The 22,092-nt window shown below is 42.7% G+C and overlaps 1 protein-coding gene across 4 annotated transcripts in view; it reads right to left on the minus strand.

The window, feature by feature from the left end:
• The window catches only part of LOC139454198 (vacuolar protein sorting-associated protein 35-like), a 108,423-nt gene that overhangs the window by 53,693 nt on the left and 32,638 nt on the right, over nucleotides 1–22,092 (minus strand). For all 4 annotated transcript variants that reach the window (XM_071235766.1, XM_071235767.1, XM_071235769.1 and 1 more), the window contains exons 2-5: nucleotides 21,169–21,270; nucleotides 16,601–16,697; nucleotides 5,781–5,904; nucleotides 1,830–2,012 (exon numbers count right to left, since the gene is read on the minus strand). In XM_071235766.1, coding sequence (XP_071091867.1) covers nucleotides 1,830–2,012; nucleotides 5,781–5,904; nucleotides 16,601–16,697; nucleotides 21,169–21,270 — 506 coding nt within the window. The remainder of the gene's footprint in view (nucleotides 1–1,829; nucleotides 2,013–5,780; nucleotides 5,905–16,600; nucleotides 16,698–21,168; nucleotides 21,271–22,092) is intronic.

The raw sequence follows: 22,092 nt of genomic DNA on the forward strand, positions 1-22,092 counted from the left end.
CTCCGAGTGACCTTGGGTAGCTCCCATTGGGGTAGGGTAATCATTGTACTCCTCGTCTACCCCGGGGCTGGACAGTCGGCATGGAGTCCTAACGGTCGGCTGGCTGGATAATTGGTCGGTCAGCTAGGTAGCTGTGGGTGGCAGGCCCATGGAGTCAGTGTGACGACCATACGGTGTCTTAATGGCTGGCTGGCTTGACGGCTTGTCGGTCGGCTGTGTTACCATGAAAGGCAGGCCCATGGAGTCTGTGTTACCATCGTACAGTGTCCTAATTTGCCTTGGATGGCTTGGTTGCCGTGGACAGCTGGGTTGCCTCGGACAGCTTGTCTTGGGATTCCGTGAGGCTTTTGTACGGTATTGTCTCACGGTAAATCAAAGTCTGCTTGCTTATGGGCGGCTGGTCGGCTTGGCTGGCTGACCGGCCATACGGCGCAGCTTGTTAGTCATCTGAAGAAGGTCCTATGGCTTGGAATGAAGATTGCCCTACAGCTGTGAATGAAGAATTGACAGATGGCATCCCCCTCGTGACCGGGGAATTCTTCTTTGCCAGAGCTATCTCCTTGATCTTATGCATCTCTTCTTCCAGCACTGAGAGCTTCGTCTCCTCAAAAGGACTCTTTCATGTTTGAAGAACCAATCAATTCAATGTGGAATAATTTTTAATTACTTAAAGAAGTTCCTTTGATCTTTGTAAGATAAAAATAGATCCAAATTAAAATGCAGAAATTAGGTTAAAGAAGTCAAATTCATTTCAGTCAATGTCCAAAATCCAGTCTCATGTTTCAGGCAATATATACATTGCCTGAATGAATAGGTCAATATACATATTGCCTGATTATCGACATTATCATGCCTCTATGTCAGGAAGAGATCTGATTTATCTTTATAAAATACTGTGTAACCTGCCTTGGAGGGTAATAAATTTCTCAGCTAGCAAATAAATCTCTTATACCCTGCCAGGAGCAATACAGGCTGCACATGGATTTCTGGGAGGCAGAATAAATCCCTTATACGCCACTTCAAAGCAAAAAGCTGCACTTGTCCAGGTCAATTGAAGTGACATGATATAGCACAAGTTATCCTCAGCTCAATCGAACAGCTGTTTTCTATCAGTTTTGAATTTGTGTTAATTCTTTGACAATGTCACATTAAAACATGTTCATGTGAGATAAATTTGCTGTCTGGATCGTGGTATAAGAGAGAGAGAGGCACACCAAAAATGGGACTTCATAACACTACATATAGACACTATAACCACAAGGTTGCCCTACCGCAACTTATCAGGGATGATGTAAGGTGAGGTGAAATGGGGTTTGAGGTAGTGTTTAAGATTATTGTACTTATGTAGAAACAGGTATGCACATGGGTGAGCAGCTGTTTGTACTAGTCGTCACTTTTGCCAGGTATTTTTTTTGCTTGCCCACTGAGATGCTATGCCACAGCTTAACATGGATGCCTTACCGAGACACAGTATACTGACTGAGCCAATCGGTCCTTGTTTTCCCCTTAATCCTGAGTGCTAGGCTAGGTCAAGGGATCGAGCCATCGTCCTTCCACTCCATCCGTCCTTTCACAGAGGCCACTGTGTTGTCGAGAAAACCAATTGCAGCAGCCCTTTTTCCTGGGTCTGTTTATAACTACCAGTACCATGTTACAACACTGCAGTCTGTGCCCTGTTTGTGTTGATATATGGACTATCTCCACAAAGCAATTGTACTGTTAAGGTGATTGTAACTCCCAAGACTAAACACAGACATACGACTGTCATTGCGCTACGATCGCGTTGTGGAATGGGGCCCTGCACAGTACCAATGTCTAGTCAAAAATACCTTGCATCCTCCTCAGTGTCAGGCAAGACATTTTTGGTACACTGCAGTAGATAGTTGCGCAGAAAAAGTCCTCTCAAGGGATGCTGCACACCACGACACATTTCTACTAGATCCTTTAAAATGTCTCGTCTGGATAATTCATTTGCTTTAATATACACCACTCCAACAGTAATCAGCAGATACCTGAAAATTGAAAGAAAATTGTTCAACTCTATTGTAACATCTGTAGCATAAAAATGAAATAATGTGTTTTCTGTATTCCAGATTATATTACGATATTGCCATAGTCAGCAAGTGATCAATGATCATATCGTCTGAAGCCTAATTACTTAAATCATGTGACCTCTAAACCACCTTAATACTGACTAATTGGCTGATGATAGAACTTCTTCAGTGTTGTTGCTAAACTTGGACACAAATTGGGTTATGCCCAAATCCCTGAATTTTTGTTAAAGTTATACCTTCCAGCACAATCTCAGGCCTTTGATCACTTATAAATTGAGAAATTTCAAAGAGTATCAGACTATACATATATATGACACATCTACATCTCACGTTCACAGGTTCGTTATGACCTGTACATGTTTACAAGATGACACCTTAAGAAAAACAAGCATCAAATACGATATGCGTTGAATGAAACTTCAAGCCCCTGATCACAACTGCCACCTGGGACTTGTTCTAAACTAAAGAGTTACTGGTTAACATAGGATCCAAAACTGATCAAACTTACAAATCCCAACTCATGTAACAACAGCCATGCCCATTGACAAAGCCTTCTCAATAAAGCTATGATGCTGTCACTTGGTTCTACCTCTTCTCAATCTTTGGTCATCTTAAATGTGAAGCAGCGTACAGTGGGGTGTGTGTGTGACTGGAGCCAAGAATGAGAAGAGGTAGAAACCTGGACTGGTGGTGGTGCACAGCCTCTGTGAGGAGAAGATTAAGCTGTTTTTGGGTGAGTTGCAATAACTTATTGGTATTTGAAGTAAGCTCTTTGTAGGGTGTGTTAACTGTGATAAGATCACTAGAGATGATATAATGGGGCTTTCCTTTCGATTCAGTTTCCAAGAATTGTACAGTTGACCACTTGACTGATAAGGGTGGAAATACAAATCATGAGTTATGAACAGGAAATGAACCTTTCACTGATCTGAACTGAAAACTAATCTATTGTCATGGAAACAGGATTTTCTTTTCTCCAAAATTCTTAAAAAGAAAAAGGCACTAGTTCATTGCTAGACTGATATCTGAGCAAACATTGATAAATAAATATTAAATGCTTTTCGAGTTAATAATAAATCTAAGCCAAATTTTAACCTACCAGTAATTTCACGTCCAACATGTTGTTATGCAAAGGGGCAAAATAAAATTTCCTGAAATCCCTAATTACCAAAAGGCAAAAGTTTAGCACATGTCTAATAGGTTTGCAACATTTTGTAATAAAATATTGAATGGTTTCCGAGTTCTGACACACATGATGAACCACATGATGGACAGATGGACGTGGAGCACATTCTAACAACTGGGTTACAGATCCTCCACCATTCAATAAAACAAAGTGGAGCTCATTGTGAAACAATTTGTGTACAAAATGATTATCTGCAACAAAGAAGATGGACTGGCTTAACAAACATGACATTATATTCAGATTACCTTTCAAAGAACAAAATACAATTCTTACATTTACAAAAATCAATCATAAACAAGTAGTCTGGCCTAAATTGAACATAGAACTTGGGTTTAGATCCTTCATAGCAGACCCTCTCGTATACATCGTGTGTTACCGTATGCATGTAAATAGTATGTTGTTAGATTATAAAGTATCAGTTTATTGAACTAAGATGAATTAAATGAATAATCTTCACTGAAATATTTATATTTATTTCCTTAAATGATTGTGTTAACTTCAGCACTTGCACAATCTTCTAATTCACAGGTAAGCTAGTTCTGTAAATAGTTTGGGTAGTTCAGCCACTCCTTGTTGGTGTCACGGCTATTGTCGGCCAGAGGCTTTGCCTGTGGGTACCGGTAGGTTGTTATTGTTCTCTGCAGGATCTCTTCAACCATGAAAATATCCTGTTCACAACTTCTGCTGGCCAGTCAGCATATGGCTCTGCACATGTTCTGAGAGCATCTTTTCTTCACTGTGTCATTAGTACTTTATTGATCTAGAAACTTAGGTTAGAGTACTATGCATTTTACTATGTATTTGTTGTATATAGTACCTTAGCTGGCATGGAATTATGATATTGTAATGTATTCTTAATTCAACTTACTTATGTACTTGGCTTAGGTATGTCATGTATATATTCTGTAATATTGTTATAAATGAATACAAGTTGTATATGTATCATGTATTTAATATAGTATATTGTAGTTATAGTGTATTTATTTATGGCATATTTTATTGTGCAGGGCTATTCTTTGTATTTATGTATAGAGAGGTTTGAACCTGCGTCCCTGAGATGAGGCATGATAATGTGTACTGGTATATCTAGAGGGACTTGTTGAAGTATGTATGCCAAAAAGAAAGAACTGTAATGTTTTATTAGTATTGTTATTATCTGGTGCCATCATAATTTCCATACGGATCATGTTGATTATTACATTACGTATCTTACAGGGCCGAACAACCTTGTAGGGGTCTTCACATCACATTTTCACATCCCACATCCCATTCACTTCATTCAAATAAATCCCCTTTAAACGCTAAACTCTTAAACCTTTAGTTGTATACTGCATTACTTTTATGTTAATTATTCCTTGTTTGTCTTGTAAGTTTTACGTCTAGTTTTGAAGGGTAAAGCTATACAGGTTAGTGTTAAATTCTTATTTGAAATATTGCTTTGGGGACATCGCTTCATGTTTCCTTTAATTGATCTTCATGCATAGCAGGAGTAAGCCAAATGAAGATTAACTACAGTGTGTTAACTACTAATAATGTACTACATAAAACTCTTGTGTAAGAGCCTTGGGCAGCAATATATAAATTCTTGCACAACTGATTATGGACAGTGAAGAGGGACTTCTGTCTGTTGAAAATCTAAAGATATTATAGTGTGATAGCCAGTGAGCCACAATACAGGCAATGAGGTAATGGAGGTAGGGTATTTGGCAGGAATTATTCATTTTAGTTGCCTCATTTCTGTTTTGAGCATATGAAACTGAACATAATGTGGCAAAGATAAGACCCATTTGCTGTACAGTCAAGAGGAGAAAACTTTACATCTGGAAAAAGAATCAAATAACCAGTGGAAAAATATTGTTTCCTGTTTACATCCTTGAAGCTGTCAAACAGGTGTATTGACATGACAGATAAATGGAAATATCAAGCTATGAAATACAGAAAGGAATCTAGATACATCTCAGTCATCATATTATCCACAAAAACCAATCCAATCACCATGTCCCTTGGGGGTTACATTTCTATCCAACCATAATGATTAGGGGTATTTCAACAAACGACATCCAATGAAGAGGACTTCAACCACAGTCCCAGGTCTCTAAATAAGTTATAAGTAATTCCTGTTGAATCATATCATGTCCAATACATTCTGCAAAATACTATTACATGTTAACAAATCATACAATGAGGAGTTATTCATAGTTTAGCATTGCTGATGAAAAACTGCTTTAATTTCTCATAAATCAAAACCAATTTTCCTGATACTTGTGTGATCTTTCTGGTTACTTTGTTATCAAAATTAGAACCAACTTTTGAGATCAGGCATCGTGAGCTTGGGGCATATTGAGCTTGGGGCAAATTTGAGTCTGAACAAGTGAAATTGTGATAAGCCTTTTGGAAGCTGTTGTGATAATCTGTGAGTCTGTCCTATGCCTAATTATATATAGGAAGCACACGAAGCCCTTAACATGTTTGAGGAAAGTATGTGGCAATGTCTGCAAACTATAAGCACTCTAAGCAATGTGAAAGGCTATGTTACTCACAATCGGGGAACAATGTTCCCTGCATACTGAACCAGCTCATACAAGTCGGCAACCTTGCGTCCTCGCTGAAACTCCTCCACCAGATACCCCTCCAGATGACGGAGTTCATCAGAAATGGCCATGTCTGGCAAGTGTTAAAGTCATAAAGACACAACTGAAACAATCATGAAAACTCATATCTGCCGCTAGTGTATGTTCTTTTGAGTGTAACGTCAAAAGTTCCTAAACTCTTATGATACAAAAGTTTGTAGCTAGACTGGTACCTCTGCAAATATTTGGTCAAGACATTGAATGGACTTTGAGTTATATTCTAGAAACAAATCTAGTTTCATTTGAACCTCAGTCCAATTTGCTGCCTTAAAAAGTAGAAAACAAACATATGACAAAAATCCAAAATAGCAAAAGGCACAAGCTGCTGGCGAGACTGATGTCTGTGCAAAGTTTGATCTACTGTAAATCAGACATCATTTGTTTAAGAACATTTTTGGTACATCAGAAACAGAGGGTTTAGTCAACAGACTTGTACATTAGAATACAATTCACAGATACAGAGTACTACACACAGTTATTATAACTTTGAAAGCATTTTCCATTACGATGAATATAATCAGGTAGGATTATGACTATCAAAAATCTACAAATACCAATAACTGTGAAATGTTTGACCTATGTACCAATATCTCTATACAATTATTATACAATTAACAATAAGCCATTATCAGTACTCAATAATTCTATATACAAAGATAAGAAATTATAATATGCAAACATTATTGTTCAATTAGAATTTAACATCTCGCTATTTTAATTTCTTCTTTTACGATTTTCATTATGAAACCGTCTTTGCAATACTTAGACTGATACAGCATAACTTTGGGTAAGCATGTGTTCCGTGGTTTCACACAGGATGCCGATCCAAAGAACGACTGCGTAACCATGATCCCATCTTCCCGAGGCAAGCAAGTTAACTGACTTTGAAAGTCCAGTTTCAACCCTTGCCGAACTAGGCTGGAATTCCTGGGCTTGATCGTAGCGCCACCAGTGGCTATTACGAGTTATGTCCTTTCTATGCCTCTCCAATCAGATTCAACCTCTCGTATCACTTGCATTTGTTTCAAACAAAACGGTGGCGCCCAGTCAAGACGATCTGATCGATAATCAAGATCTATATTGTGATAAAACGAGACTTACATCGCAAAGTGAATCAAATCACGTGAGCACCTTGATTAAAAACATGAAAAGATATAGAAAATATCTGTTGACAGCGAGTTAGTGGTGCACATGCTTTGCAAATCCTGCAGTTGACCGAAATCTGCATGACACTCCACCAACCGGATTTCGATTTCGGTGCGCGATTTTGATTGGACTATGCATAGACTCCATAATACCAGCCTAGTTCGGCAAGGGTGGAAACTGGACTTTTATAGTCAGTTAACTCACTTGCCTTGGGAAGATGCCATGATCCAGGTCAAGCCTACTTAGTCCACGACTTTAACCTCACCCCGTGTAAGAGGAGGTGTTCTGTTACAAAAGACTCTTCACCGGCTAGTAGGTTCTACAAATCAGACCTCACACATAAGGAGGTAAGGCGGACCAGCTTGGCATCTCTTTTTTCACTTCGTCGAACCTGTCAATCACAACTGCAGAGATTGGAGATGGTAAGAACCAGAAGAGGAAACGATTGACAATACCTGTACGGGTCAACAATCAACTACTGAGACATATATGCACAAGGCAGAGGTGAGCAGGTAGAGGATTTGGTCATCATTTAAACAATGGCCACACTGGATGGTGGCTTCTATGACGTAGACCAAAGTCCAAACAGACAAGTATATATACCCTCCCTTTTGGAACTTGTCTGCGAAACCCGATGAAATGTAAGCAACAGAGAGAATAAATTTTTACAAACCTGTAGAGGTTATGAATTCTCTGATGAAATCCTCCTTGGGGCACTTATTGCATTTTCCTTGCTCAAGAAAATCTACATGACATAGTTGTAACCATTTTCCTTTACAAAAATTGTTACCACACAAAAAACTTCGTTTTTGTATGATATACGACCACCCTTACGGGGCCTCACCCTCCACGGCACGTCACGCCAGGGGAAGCAACTCTCACCCAAATCACTTTCCATATGTCTAATGCTGACGGAATGTGGGGATGTGGGTGGCCATGCCCCAAGGAGGATTTCATCAGAGAATTCATAACCTCAACAGGTTTGTAAAATTCTCTTTCTGATTAAATCCTCCTTGGGGCACTTACTGCATCAAGACAGATTCCTAAGATAATCTAGGAAGTGGCATCTGTCAGCAACAAGCATAATAAATACATCACATTTTGAATATTTCAATGAATAAACAAGAGTTCAATAAATGGAACCAACCTTATCGTGAGGCACCACCGTCGAGGGGCGGGGGCTAGAGACAGGGCGTGGTCGACCATATACTATGAAATTAGCCGTTATTTGTGGCTGATCATATTCGAGAACTCGAAACTGAATACTGACCCTGTCCGGGTGGAAGACAGTTAGCTCGGGATCGGCTGACATTGCATGAATGTTGCCTACCCGTCTGCCGGACGTTACCGCCACAAGGAACGCCGTCTTCCAGCTCAACAGCTGAAGAGAGAGAGACAACAGATCCCGAAAGGAAGGACCGGACAGCCAATCAAGAAAGATTGACAAGTCCCAAGGGGGGCTGATCCGCTGAACAGGCGGTCGGATCCTGTCCACACCTGCTAAAAAGCGCTGCACTAATGGGTGCACACCCAGAAGTGCCCCGTCGACAGGGACGTGAAAAGCTGCGATAGCTGTAGAGTACCCCCGAACTGTTGATGCAGCCGAGTGGCTAGCTGAAATAGGACCTTGGAGATCAGAGGTACTGGGGGGAATGCCCACAGGATTCTGTCCTTCCAATCTAGCTGGAAGGCGTCCGGTGCCACCGACCTCGGGTTGGGGACCTGGGAGCAGAACGTTGGTGTCTGGTGATTCACCCCAGACGCAAACAGATCCACCTGGAACGACACGTATAACTGGGAGATAATCCCGAATATCCCCGGGTCGAGCCTCCACTTGTGAGGAGCGAGGATCCGGCGAGACAGAGCGTCTGCACGGACATTGTCCACCCCTGGGAGATAAACAGGTATCACATATCGCACCATAGGAGGAACTGCCACGCCTCGTGGAGAAGCGACGGTGACACCGTTTCCCCCTGCTTCCGGATGGTAGTCATCGCCGTTTGGTTGTCCATCTATAGACGAACCACTTGGCCACGAAGCAGATCCAGGAAGCGTTGGAACACCAACCTGACCGCTCTCAGTTCTAGCATATTGATATGCAGTTTGATCTCCTGCTGGGACCATAGTCCCGAGGCATTGTGATTGTTCAGAACGCCTCCCCAGCCGGAAAGTGACGCGTCTGTATGAACTGTGAGAGGCGGAACGGGAGTGTCGAGGGGAAACCCCGGGACAGATTCCCGACCTCGGTCCACCACTGAAGGTGTGTAATGAGACACTGTGAAGTCTCGAGAACAGTCTCGAGATCTTCCGAGTTCACCCAAAGCCGACGGAGCGCTTGTTGAATGGGTCTCATTCTCAAGCACGCCCGCCAAACCACATCCGCCATGTTGCCCAGTAACTGGAGCCATGTACGAGCAGTGTTTCTCGTGGACAGAAGAAACTGGGAAGTAACACTTCTGACCTGCAATATGCGGTCTTGTGATAGAGATACAAGTCCGCTCACTGTGTTGAAGTTCGCCCCTAAGAAGACAAGATTCTGAGTAGGGCTCAGATCTGACTTCTTGAGATTGACTATCCACCCTAGAGTGATCAGAATGTCTATCACTTCTTGTGTAGCTATCTGACTGAGGGATTGCGATACAGCTCTGAGTAACCAGTCGTCGAGGTACGGGTGGCAGAACCGACCTTTCGACCTGGCCACTTGGGCAGGAATCAACATCAGCTTGGTGAACACCCTCGGGGCCGTGGCGATCCCAAATGGTAGAACCCTGAACTGATAACACCTCCCGTCGAAAGAAAACCTCAGGTATTTCTTGAACTCGGGGTGTATGGGTACGTGAAGATAGGCGTCTTTAAGGTCTATTGACGTTAGACATTCTCCTGTCCTGACAGCTGAGATCACTGAGCGCACTGTCTCCTTCCTGAAGGACGGTACCTCTTTAAGTTTGTTCAGCCTTCTCAGATTGAGAATAGGTCTGAACCCTCCGTCTTTTTTGGTGACTAGGAAATATGTCAAGTAGAAGCCCTTGCTTTTCTGTCCCACAGGAACCGGTTCGATCGCCGCCTTCATAAGAAGTGCGTCGACCTCGGCATGGAGAAATTCCGCCTTCTCTCCGGTAGCAGGCACCGGAGTGTGCTTTATCCCGGAGAAGGGGGGCGGATGATGTTTCTACCGAGGCATGTGGCCATCCCTTAGAGTGGACAGGGTCTAGGGACTGGATGTAACTGTCTCCCATTCCTTCAGGAAAAGAGCCAGTTGGCCGCCTATGGGGACATCTGGCTTGAGGCAGTTGACCCCTGCTGTTGGCAGTTCGATAACTTGCGACTGTGGGTTCACCTGGGGCACTTTGGGCGCTTGCCCCGGCCCCTGCCTCGCTTGCTCCTCCCAGCGCCGTTACCCGAAGGAAGCGGCTGCTTCCAAGCTGGTGTGGACTTCTGAGCCGGCGCGTCAGCGTTGGAGGAGTCAAGCGGAGAGGCCCGCTTACGCGGTTTAACGCTAGGTATCTCCAACAAGGCCTCTCTGACCACCTGCTGAGCCCCAGGGAAGAGGGTAGCACCCATCTTTTATGGCAAAGCAAGGAGGTCTTGGCGTGTGGAAGTCGAGTACTTAGATACTGACATCCACAGCCTGTGCATGCCCATAACAGCGCACATCATCTGCGAGGCACAGCTAGTGTGAGATGACTATGAACCTCTGTCAGTTGCGCAGCCAACCCCGAAGAGTCAGCCGGCCCCTCTCCAACTAGCTCCCTCTGTACAGCAGACAGATATGTGGAGTGTACGGATATGCGAAGCTGTTGGCATGGATTACGGTATTGCTCCTCGAAGCTAACGTAAGCAGCCTTCAACTCCGCACCGCACATAGGAAAGGGGGGCAACCGCCGGCCCTGCTTGGCCTTAGGGTGACAGAAGTCCAGACGCACTCGTCGACCATTGGCACCTCGAAATCACCGTCCTCTGCCAAGGGTACCGCTTAATAAGTTCCGGCAGGTCGAACTTCCTGCGAGCACCCGAAAGCAGAGGGTCGATGACCTCGTGTGTCAAGGGGCGCCTTGCTAGGAGCGAAGACATCCCCTGGAAGGCGGAACTCAGTCGGATCCGACTCAGGCATAGGGGCAGCCACCTGAGGCAGTACCTGGACAATATCGTCCCGTACGTGCCTCAATGAGGATGCAAAGGAGAATGTTCCCGAAGCCTCAGAGTCATCCCCTCCCTCCTCCATCCACTCCTCATCTCTCAATTCCAAGCCGACCGTAATCGACTCGTCCTCGAGAGAGTAAGTGGACAAGGTAGGAAAAGGACGCCCGGAGGCCTGGGCCTTCGCATCCCCGGGCTGCCCCCTGCCCAAAGCCATCCAGGTCCCGAGGTGCCGGGTGTTCATGGGAACCCACCTGGCTCTGGGCCATGGATCCACTAGCGGGAGCCTCGGCCTCGGAGAAGGCGTCTGACTCCGCTAGGGATAAAGGTGCAGAGGAAGTGAACGGGCCAGCGCCTGCCACCCCTCCGCTGGGGAGCGACCTCGAGCCGGAGCCGGAGCCCGGTCTCAAATCGTCCCCGAGGTCATGTGGCCTGCCTCGGCCGACGCCGGGCATTCTACAAGACCTCAAAACTGCGCCCGGCGCCGACAACGGGGAAGGCTCAGCCCGCATCTCCTCTCGGAGTTGGGACTTGACCTCCACTATCATCGACGCCATCTGCAACTTAAACAGAGCAGAGATGTCTGCTAAAGAGGGTGCAGAAGAGGGTGCAGGTGTGGGAACCTCGGGGACCCTAGAGCCTTCTCCCCCGGCCCTCGGAGAGGGGTAGGAGGAGACAGTTGCGGAAGGCTTTGTTGACTTGGCCTTACTTTTACCCTTTTTAGAGGGGGCAATGGCCTTTTTGTACATCCATCCCAGCCTCGAGTAGGCTCTTATAATGCAAGTGGTCGGCGTGCCGCTGCTTCATTGTGTTAGGGGTAAAGGCCCTGCAGATCGGGCATGTTTGGTCATCATGCCCCTTTTCCACCAAACACTTTAGGCAGCAATCATGCTGATCCTGGGGCGGAATGTTTAGACCTACAAAGTTTGAAGGTCTGTAAAAAGATTGTAAATACTGAGTTGGGTTGGGCGGGAAAAGTGTATCAGTGCGATATTAAAGATCGGAAAGACATGTGCTTTTTAAATTGTGAAAACAGAAGCAAAGGCATAATGTACAATGCGATTTGTAATGCGATACTAATAGCCATTGTCCGTAAGATATTTTTCAAAAAACACCATGCGGGCGTGTTACGCGGTAAGGTGTAAAAAAAACCTAGAAAAGGTAAGTGTAGTTATAATCTAGTACACAACCTTGGGTTTTGTAAAGGAAAACGTGCAGTTCAAATCTGTATGATATACTAAAACCCCAAGCCATTTTGCTGGCCTTGGTGTTACATGTGTCAGACAGTGGAACAACACAATGGACGCCATTACGGTCATTTGAATTCTAATGCACCGTACACGTGGCATTTCTTCTATGAAAATTACAACCTTATAACTTTACAATGCGAGGTATTACGCCTTTGCAAGGAAATAAATGTACCATACATACAGTTTGGTCAGTCATGTTGTCTCAGTGTTATGATCACGTAGTTTGAAACTTTTCACATGTCCTGTCAGGTGTATGACATAAAGGAAAGTGATTTGGGTGAGAGTTGCTTCCCCTGGCGTGACGAAGTTTTTTGTGTGGTAACAATCTTTATTAAGGAAAATGGTTACAACTATGTCATGTACATTTTATCTGAGAGAGGATTTAATCTGAGAAAGAATCAAGAATTTCTTGCACTATATATACAGGATACTAGATGTGAGACTGTGGAACGCTTGGTATCCTCATCTGCGCTGACTGGCTGCTGTGAGCTGTTTGGCCAAGATGAGAGGTCTTTGAAAGATGAGAGGACCAAAGTGATGAAGCCCGTGGACATCGGTAACAGAGACATCACGAAGGTAGTGGGAAGCAAAGACCGTGTCAGATCGCCAGAAACATCCTTCCATGATGGCTTTGAGTGTGCAATTATTGTGCAATGCTAAGGTGAAAGCCACAGCCCTCATCTCGTGAGGCTCCGAGGATGATAGAACACAGCCAAAAGGAAATGGTGGTTCGAGATACCTCTGAGGTTGCAGCCATCGATAATGGGATAAAAAGACGTTTGCGTGAACAACAAGAGGCCTGAGATGGTGGCGGAAGGGTAAATAGGCGATATGGTTGTCCTGGGAGCTGGTTCTTAGCAATAAAGTCCCAGCACAAACCCAGGAAAACTTTACCATGTTGATGACGTTTGAACCGGACTCTATGGACGTCTAAAGCATGAATCTCACTGATTTTGGCTGCTGTGGCCAGGGCGAGGATGAAGACAAGTGGTTCATACTTGGCTGAAGATAGGTGATGGATCGTTGAGATCCGATGCTGAAGGTGCAAATTGAGACAATTAGTTCACAATGTGGTATGAGCGAATCAACGCCTGAAGTTCAGCGACAGTATATATTTCTTGGAGCCAGTAGATACAATTAATAGAAGCCAAAAGGTAGGCAAAGTTGATCCCTTCAACTTCCTAGTAGAGCAGAGACGGAGGTATTCAGCTATTGTTTGACTGCAGTGGTGGGAGATGAAATATCCCTAGCTGAACAATAACTTTCAAACGCCTTCAACTTGTGGTCATACAAAGTTTTTGTAGAGGTGCAATGCACTGACGTAATAGTCCTTGCCAACTTCTTAGAATAACCCTAGGCTATGAGAGATCTCTGGAGATGACCCAAACGCAAAGATGGAGGGTCTCTGTAGACAAATGTAGCTCATTGTGGCTGCATGAGAAGGTCTGACCGCAGACTTCTCACCAGGCAAATGGGCACCACCAAAAGGAGTAGAAGACTCTTGGTGGTCATAACCTTCTGCAGGATCCAAGGAAGGAGGCCAGGCGGAGGATATGCATAGGCCAAGAGATCTTCCCATGATACTGCTAAGGCATCGTGATCCAATGCCAGCTGATCCAGTATGGAGGATATATATTTCTGCAACTGTTCATTGAAGTCTGTTGCGGATAGGTCAAGGTCTGGGGTTCAGTAAAGGCAGTAGATCCAGCGAAAGACTTGAGAATGGAGTTTCCATTCGATCTGGGATGGTTGATCATGGCGGAAAAAGGCATCTGCTATCCATTCTGGATCCCTGGAATGTGCCTGGCACATGAAGTGAAGTGAGTCGACAAGGGTGAAGAACTGAAATGTCGTTCTGAGGAGTGACGCACACTTGGTCGACCCCGTCTTGTTGATGTACCAGACGATGGCCACATTGTCTGACTGGATCCTGGCTGGAGACGACTGAAGAAGATCCACCCAATGAGTGATGGCAAAAATGACCTCTAGATTGTTGCTGTGAAATTTCCTGTTGGCACTTGACCTATGCCCACCAGTCTGTTCATTGTGAAGGTGAGCGCCCCTACCGACTTTGGAGGCGTCAACGAAGAGGTGGTGCTCCAGTGCAAATGCCAGCAAGGAGACTCTGGTGCAAACATTCAACTCTTGAAGCCACCATCGAAGGTGACCGTGTTGGTTCAAAGGGAGCCGATTGTCCAATTGTCCTCTTGGAGAAAGGGACGGAGGAAGCACTGAAATGGGTGCAGGTGTAAATTGACTTGTCGTCGACCCCTTGCTCGATGACATTCTTCCTTCTGATCAAAAGGGCTGTCGCCATTAGAAAGCAGGAGAGGTATACTTACATCCTCAGAGAGCTGCAGGGAGCGGTGATGTACAAATTCACGAGCGGGTAAGGGGGAGAGGTAACCCTCGGCTGATGGCTGAGACTTGTCCAACATTGAGTGACAGGGAAACACTCCTTGTCTTACTTGCAATAAGAGGGGAACTGCTGACAAAAGTACAGTCCGGTGGCCAGTAGAAAGCGGGACGACTGTAGGAGACAGTGGTCTGTCATGTGCATGGTGTGTGGTCTGCCCAGAGGCGGGGAAGTTGGCAGTGTAAAACTAGTTGGAGATGAAGTCCTCATCAATGGAAAGTGATGTAATCGTCGCCCATGTAGTCTTTTCTTGTTTTTCTTTGCATAAAGACGAAGGCAGAGTCACATGGGATAACACAATTCATTTGGGTTTCTTTGTGGAGGGTGGACCATGCTCAGAATCTTAGAGCGACAATCAGCCGCCGTTTTTGACATTTTGCGAAGGTAAGTTTTGAAAGCCGATTCTGACTGGGTAACACACTGCTGACATCGTGTATCAATATCACACACTCCACGACAATCACAACATATAGGACGAGGGTCAAGTGGAGAAAGCAGGCGACTGCAGTCTGAGCAGATGGGGCGTGATGATGATATCGTATTGTAAAGTTAGTGAGCTCTGTCAAAAACCAAAAACCAAAACATATTCTCTGTTCAGGTAACATCTGTGACACCAGGCGATAAATAGAATTGAGAGTGAGGGTGCTCGATATGTCGGGTGATCAGATCGCAGGAGTCGTGTCGCACGGAATTGCAGAGAGGCGTGACCCATGATCACTTAGTTATGTGAGGGATGTGTTGGGGTGGTTTGTTTTTTGAAGCTGGAAACTTTGTTAAAGGATGTTTCCACACCAGGATCGAAGAATATTAAAAAGTGGGAGAAAGGATAAGTTTAAAAATATGGTCCAAAGATCATGTGAAGATGGCTAATGGACCAATCAGATTGCAGGCTTCTAAACACTGGGAAATGAAATTGTATCCTACCTAAACAAACTGCAAAAGATGTAAAACTGAATACACCAATTGGACCACAGAAGCAAACAGTTGCTGGTTATCCATCCTAATGCCCTTCATAGTGCACTATCATAATCATAATATGGAGTGGGCATGGATGGCTCAGTCCTTTAAGGTGCCGCAATTGGCTGGTGCAGAGTTGCGTCCCTTGGGCACGCCAGAAACCTATGATTGTGGGTTCGAATCCCGGTTCACCCTGATTATGTTTCTAGGTTTGTCAGCACCATACCCGTGCTCGTAGGTTTCACTGAAGTGACAAACGTCTGAGACCTGCATCACTTTGGGCTTTCCTCCCACATTAAGCCGACACGCCGCGATATAACTGGAATACTGTTAAAAGCGGTGTTCAACCCAACTCACTCACTCACTCACTCATGATATGGTAATCACTTATGTAGGTTTATTGGAACTTATCACCTAACCATACACACACACAACCTCAAAATAATCATTTCTGTGCCTAGCACCGTATCATGCAACACCTCAGGGATTTGTGGACCACTGCCCAAACTCTAAATGTGAAGGAGTACTCACCCAATCTAGAACCCTACCTAGAGATTTTGAAGAAAGTGTAGTGTATCTGCTTAATCATGACGTTTTACAATAGCCAAAAGTGCCTCTTGTTCATTAATACCAGAAATCCTGGGAATGTGGGAATGAGTCAGGAACCTGACATTTGAGTTTGGGTAAAAAATATAAATTGAATAGCACCATACTATCATCTCCCTAGCATGTGGAATGCAGTTAAGTGGAGCCAAAATAGTGAAATAGTCATAAAACCATGTATGTAGATGGGACTTTGTCCAATGTTCTGATTTGAAGGATACAACATTCGTAATAGCTCTTTGGTGACAACATGGATGTCCTGAGTTCTCCTAGCATTGATGAAGCATGCTTTAGGCCATCCATCAGTTTGCCCTTGTCCTGCAGAAAAATCACAAAGCTGGTTATATTGTGCAAACAAAAAAAGAGCCGACAAGATAGACACAATTTTTTATGGATAACAACTTCTTTAATACTGTAAAAGGCGACGTTTCGGTATAGATCCTTATACCGTTGTCAAGCAGTCTTGCTTGACAACGGTATAAGGATCTATACCGAAACGTCGCCTTTTACAGTATTAAAGAAGTTGTTATCCATAAAAAATTGTGTCTATCTTGTCATCCGTCAACTTCTAAGTAATGCCTATCAAACAATTTAAAAAAAGAGCCATCTCTAAATTTTATATGCTACGGTAGGTCATAAAAGATTATAATAAAAGTTAAATCAGGAATATGCAAACAAAATTGTGCAAGACACTGTACCTCACCTGGATATGAAATCAACAATTAAAAATGTCAAAAAGACAGCCACTTAAAAATAGATGCTTTCACCATTGATATTCCAATATTTTTTTATATACAAACAGAGGACTTGAAATCACTCACTAAAATCCAAGGAGGATGAGAGGTACCGTATAGAGCCAAAAATACATTTTGAGAGAATGGTTAAGAGTATGGTATGGAGAAGGTAAAATTCATAATAATGTAAAAAAACGTTCCCACAACTCACTAAATATACACCATATTTTCAATTAAATCAAAATGTCTGAGAAATGGCCATAAGCAGATTTTTCAGCATGGTATCTAGCTCCCTTGCTTTCTGCACATGTGCAAGGCAGGAAAACCTTACTTCGGTTAAAAAATCAAAGTTCTTGATTCAGATTATTGGGGAGGTGGCTGGAATTACTTCTGATAGATGCAGAATTCTTTGAATTATTTACAATCATAACTATTTTTTATAATTCCTGTGAATACTTTACCTCTATTACATCAATGCCTGAATATACCAGAGGGACAGGTGGGTTGACATCTAGCAGTTATTAGAAAATAAAAACCTTTCACACCCTCTGATTATATTTAATCTTCTTGATGGCATTTTCTCAGTTGGGTTGTTTCAACTATTGGGAAACCTGATGGACCTTAAAACACATCAATTCCTGATGTCTGGGGCTATATCAAGATAAACAATAAAACCGAGACACCACAGGTGGTCTGAATTGGAAATAAATGTTCATGGTCATTCTCAAATTCACTGTAACTCGTCAGATCACTGATATGACTTTGACTGACCAATGAGGTGCTGGAGATATAATTCTGTATGAACAGCCACCACTTGAGATCCTACATCAGACTTGTAGGAATGGTGTCATTTTGAAAGTCTTTAGAGAAACTGAGAGGGTTCAACCAAGCTTGTATGGTGCAAAGCCACAATCTTGCCCTAAACTTCACGTTTTGTAAGGATGTCAGGTTCCCAATCAGAGACATCCATCAATGAAGTGTATGGTTTGGTTGATTCGATACCTTGTTTATCATCCATTATGTACAGAGATAACGCTCAAGGCACCTACACAAAGCTGATGATCAAAGTTGTTTCTCTATAGTGCACCTCTTTGACCTCTATTTCTAGCCTAGCCTGTGGAGATGTACACTTATCACAAAGTATCTGCATTTCTTGAAGAGACTTGAGGGGCATCAGCGACATGTTGATCCACAAACTTTCTAGTCTTTAAAACCATTGAAAATAATTAGCATGGCAACTAGAAACTTAATGTGCTATGTTAACATTAATATCTTTTAATAATATTCCCATTTTGCATGGAAGGCAAGATGACATCACTAATTATGGATAGTTGAGGGTGAAAAGAACTTTTGATCACAAGCCAAATTAAGAGAATTAGGCATATATGCAATAGAGGTAGAGAATTTGCAAGAATTACGTATGGTATGGCTGCATTTTTATTTTGTTAGCCCATGACAACAGCTATTATGCTGTAAAGTTTGAATCAAGGTCAAATAACATATTGAAAGAAAAACATAGAACACATTTGTTGAGCACCAATAATAATTACACCTACGCCAAATTTCAATACATTTTGAAAAAAGATGGCCTTCAAAGGTATTCTAAATATGGACACTGTGGTGGCCATGTTAAACATCAAATCGGAATTCTGTGAGCTTTTCATATATACACCATAGGTGGGATCGCTCATACAAAGCTTCTACATAGGCTTTGTAGTTTCAGAGGAGACATCAAAAATGCAAAAGTTAACGATGGACGGACGGATGCCGGACAATGCTCCAGACATAAACTCACTTGACTTTCAGTCAGGTGAGCTAATAATGACATCTTGAATATGGCTGCCAAATGGACGTTCCAAATGTAAAAGTTAATGATGAATGGACAGACAACCTGAAAATACAGGCCACATCAAAAGCTCACTTGATTTTCATTCAGGGGAACTAATAATATCTTTCAAAAAGGTGTATATAAAGTGTGAGGCCATAGTAGGGTCAAAACTTTAAATATGCGGCACATGAGGAGTGACGGGGCACAGTAATGAAGCTGGCATTAGGTCATACAGTAGGTCCATTTCAGGTGACAAGAAACACCAGCTAAGCAAAGTATTACAGCACACGCGACAAATTCCAAAGTCCAAATATAACACACCCCGACGTTGAAAATTACCATAAATGACCGCGTATAAGCCGAATTTTGAGGACCAGAAAAAAGATTCTGTAGAAAGGGGTCGGCTTATCCACGGGATACACTTTTATGACAGTATTTTTCAGATTGTGATCTGTCAGAAACATCGCCGGAATAATGGTCCGATAGATCACAACTTCCCGAAAGTTTCGAAGTTTCCACGACTGGAGCTATTATTGTTATAAATTATCAATAAAGTTATTATTATACACCAATATTGTCATTATTAAAAAAATGTTATGCATGTTACTACTTCCGATAATAAGTTTTCAATTAAATGTTCAAAGTTTATCGTTCTTCGTAAACTTCGCAATCTTTACATGTAACAATATATGTAATTCACAGCTATAATATATAATCCCCAGATGAAATTGCCTATAGCTATTATTTTGCAAAGTTCATAAATTGATAGTGAACAAGGGTCTACCTTTATTGAAAGAGGCAAGTAAACAACTTTTCCGTTCGCCATTTGCAAAAACATGTGATCAGCTGTTTCCTGTGACGTCACAAACGGTGACCACTGTGATTGCTTCCTGTTGTTTAAAAAGCAACACGGTACACAAGGAAATGAGCATTGATAATAACGGGCCGATTGGTATTGTCATTACACAAACATTTTCAAGTTGTGGGTGCTTAGTGATCGTGTTGGGAGTAGGGGCTTAATTCCTTTGTTTTCGAGAGATTAGTTTAATAAACTAGAGAAGCCTGTGAGTAAGTGATGGTCATTCAATGTGTTCATAGTATGATAGTTTATTTAATTCAATTGGATTAACATACAATAGTGGTGTAAAGGGGGTTATAAAAGTTGGTATATTTTTACTGACTGACATTCTCATCATGAGTTTGAAACGAAAACGCCATGCTTACGATGCCGAATTCAAACTGCGAGTCTTTGCTCTAGCTGATATATTTTCTCACGGGTTCATAATTCTATATACACCGATTCACAAAATGGCGCTTGTTGTTGATGGCAACATATAACGATCATTATGAGATTAAAAAAACCCACGAGAAACAGCTTCCCACATTATGAAAGTGGATGACTGGTTTGTTAAATCTTTATTAGACATAATAATGACTTTTTCAATATAATTAAAACGTTTTTCATCTTATATTTTTGAATATCTGCGAGTACCGGCACATGTCTTGCAGTCCGACTTCGCAGTGTTGTTTGCCTTTCAATTCCTGGTTCGGCTTATCTGCGGGTCATATCATTTTCTCTCGTATTTCAATGGTTAAGTTAGCACCTCAGCTTATCTACGGGGTCGGCTTATCCGCGGTCATATACGGTAACACAAAACACAGAGCAAGTTTCAGAGCACTCAGTTCAATCCCCACCAGTCCATTCCGCATCGTCCGAATTGGTTTGCGATTATCCAAACACAAGCAACACATTCATAAATCGGTGATATTCCCAATTTGCTAGTGCCATCAGAGGGTTCACGCGTTGGGGTGTTTTCCATAACTGCTCCATAAACGTCATTTTCAACAGCAGTAAGTATAAATTTCATCCACATGCTCCCGTTCAACTCGAAATGCACCTCTTTACAAACTCATGTGACGTCATATATAAATCCGCGCTTGAAGGTTGACCTCGCCTCGGTGCATAGGACTTCAAATTTAATCAAACAATGTTACGATATTATTCAGCAAGACCAGTAAACTACAAAGTATGAAATTCAACGTCAGTTTGGATGGGTTCAATGAAGTGTGAACGATTTAAAAGTGCTGGTTAAACTTTCTTGTGAACCTCCTTGCAAGCTCGGAGGTTCACACAGTTTAACCAGCGCTTTAACATGCCTCATCCAGTACAAATCATAACTGAAAAATAATCAAATACCTATTGCCATATATATATATGTGTACTCACAAGACAGCGGATCATCTGGAAGGCCTGATTCTTGACAACATTTGTGGCTTCCTCCAGGAGCTTCTCCTGCTCCTCCTGCGGAGACAACTGTGGTGTTGACGGCTACAAATACACAAGGACATTGTGAGGACTACAAATACACAAGGACATTGTGAGCACTACAAATACACAAGGACATTGTGAGGACTACATATACACAAGGACATTGTGAGCATTACAAATACACAAGGACATTGTGAGCACTACAAATACACAAGGACATTGTGAGCACTACAAATACACAAGGACATTGTGAGGACTACAAATACACAAGAACATTGTGAGGACTACAAATACACAAGGACATTGTGAGCACTACATATACACAAGGACATTGTGAGCACTACATATACACAAGGACATTGTTTGCACTACAAATACACAAGGACATTGTAAGCACTACAAATACACAAGGACATTGTGAGCACTACATATACACAAGGACATTGTGAGCACTACAAATACACAAGGACATTGTGAGCACTACAAATACACAAGGACAATGTGAGCACTACAAATACACAAGGACAATGTGAGCACTACAAATACACAAGGACATTGTGAGCACTACAAATACACAAGGACATTGTGAGGACTACAAATACACAAGGACATTGTGAGCACTACATATACACAAGGACATTGTGAGCACTACATATACACAAGGACATTGTGAGCACTACAAATACACAAGGACATTGTGAGGACTACAAATACACAAGGACATTGTAAGCACTACAAATACACAAGGACATTGTGAGCACTACATATACACAAGGACATTGTGAGCACTACAAATACACAAGGACATTGTGAGCACTACAAATACACAAGGACAATGTGAGCACTACAAATACACAAGGACAATGTGAGCACTACAAATAC

The sequence above is a fragment of the Haliotis cracherodii genome, unplaced genomic scaffold (genome assembly GCF_022045235.1).
Source record: "Haliotis cracherodii isolate W230 unplaced genomic scaffold, xgHalCrac1.p SCAF_10, whole genome shotgun sequence".
Taxonomy (NCBI): domain Eukaryota; kingdom Metazoa; phylum Mollusca; class Gastropoda; order Lepetellida; family Haliotidae; genus Haliotis; species Haliotis cracherodii.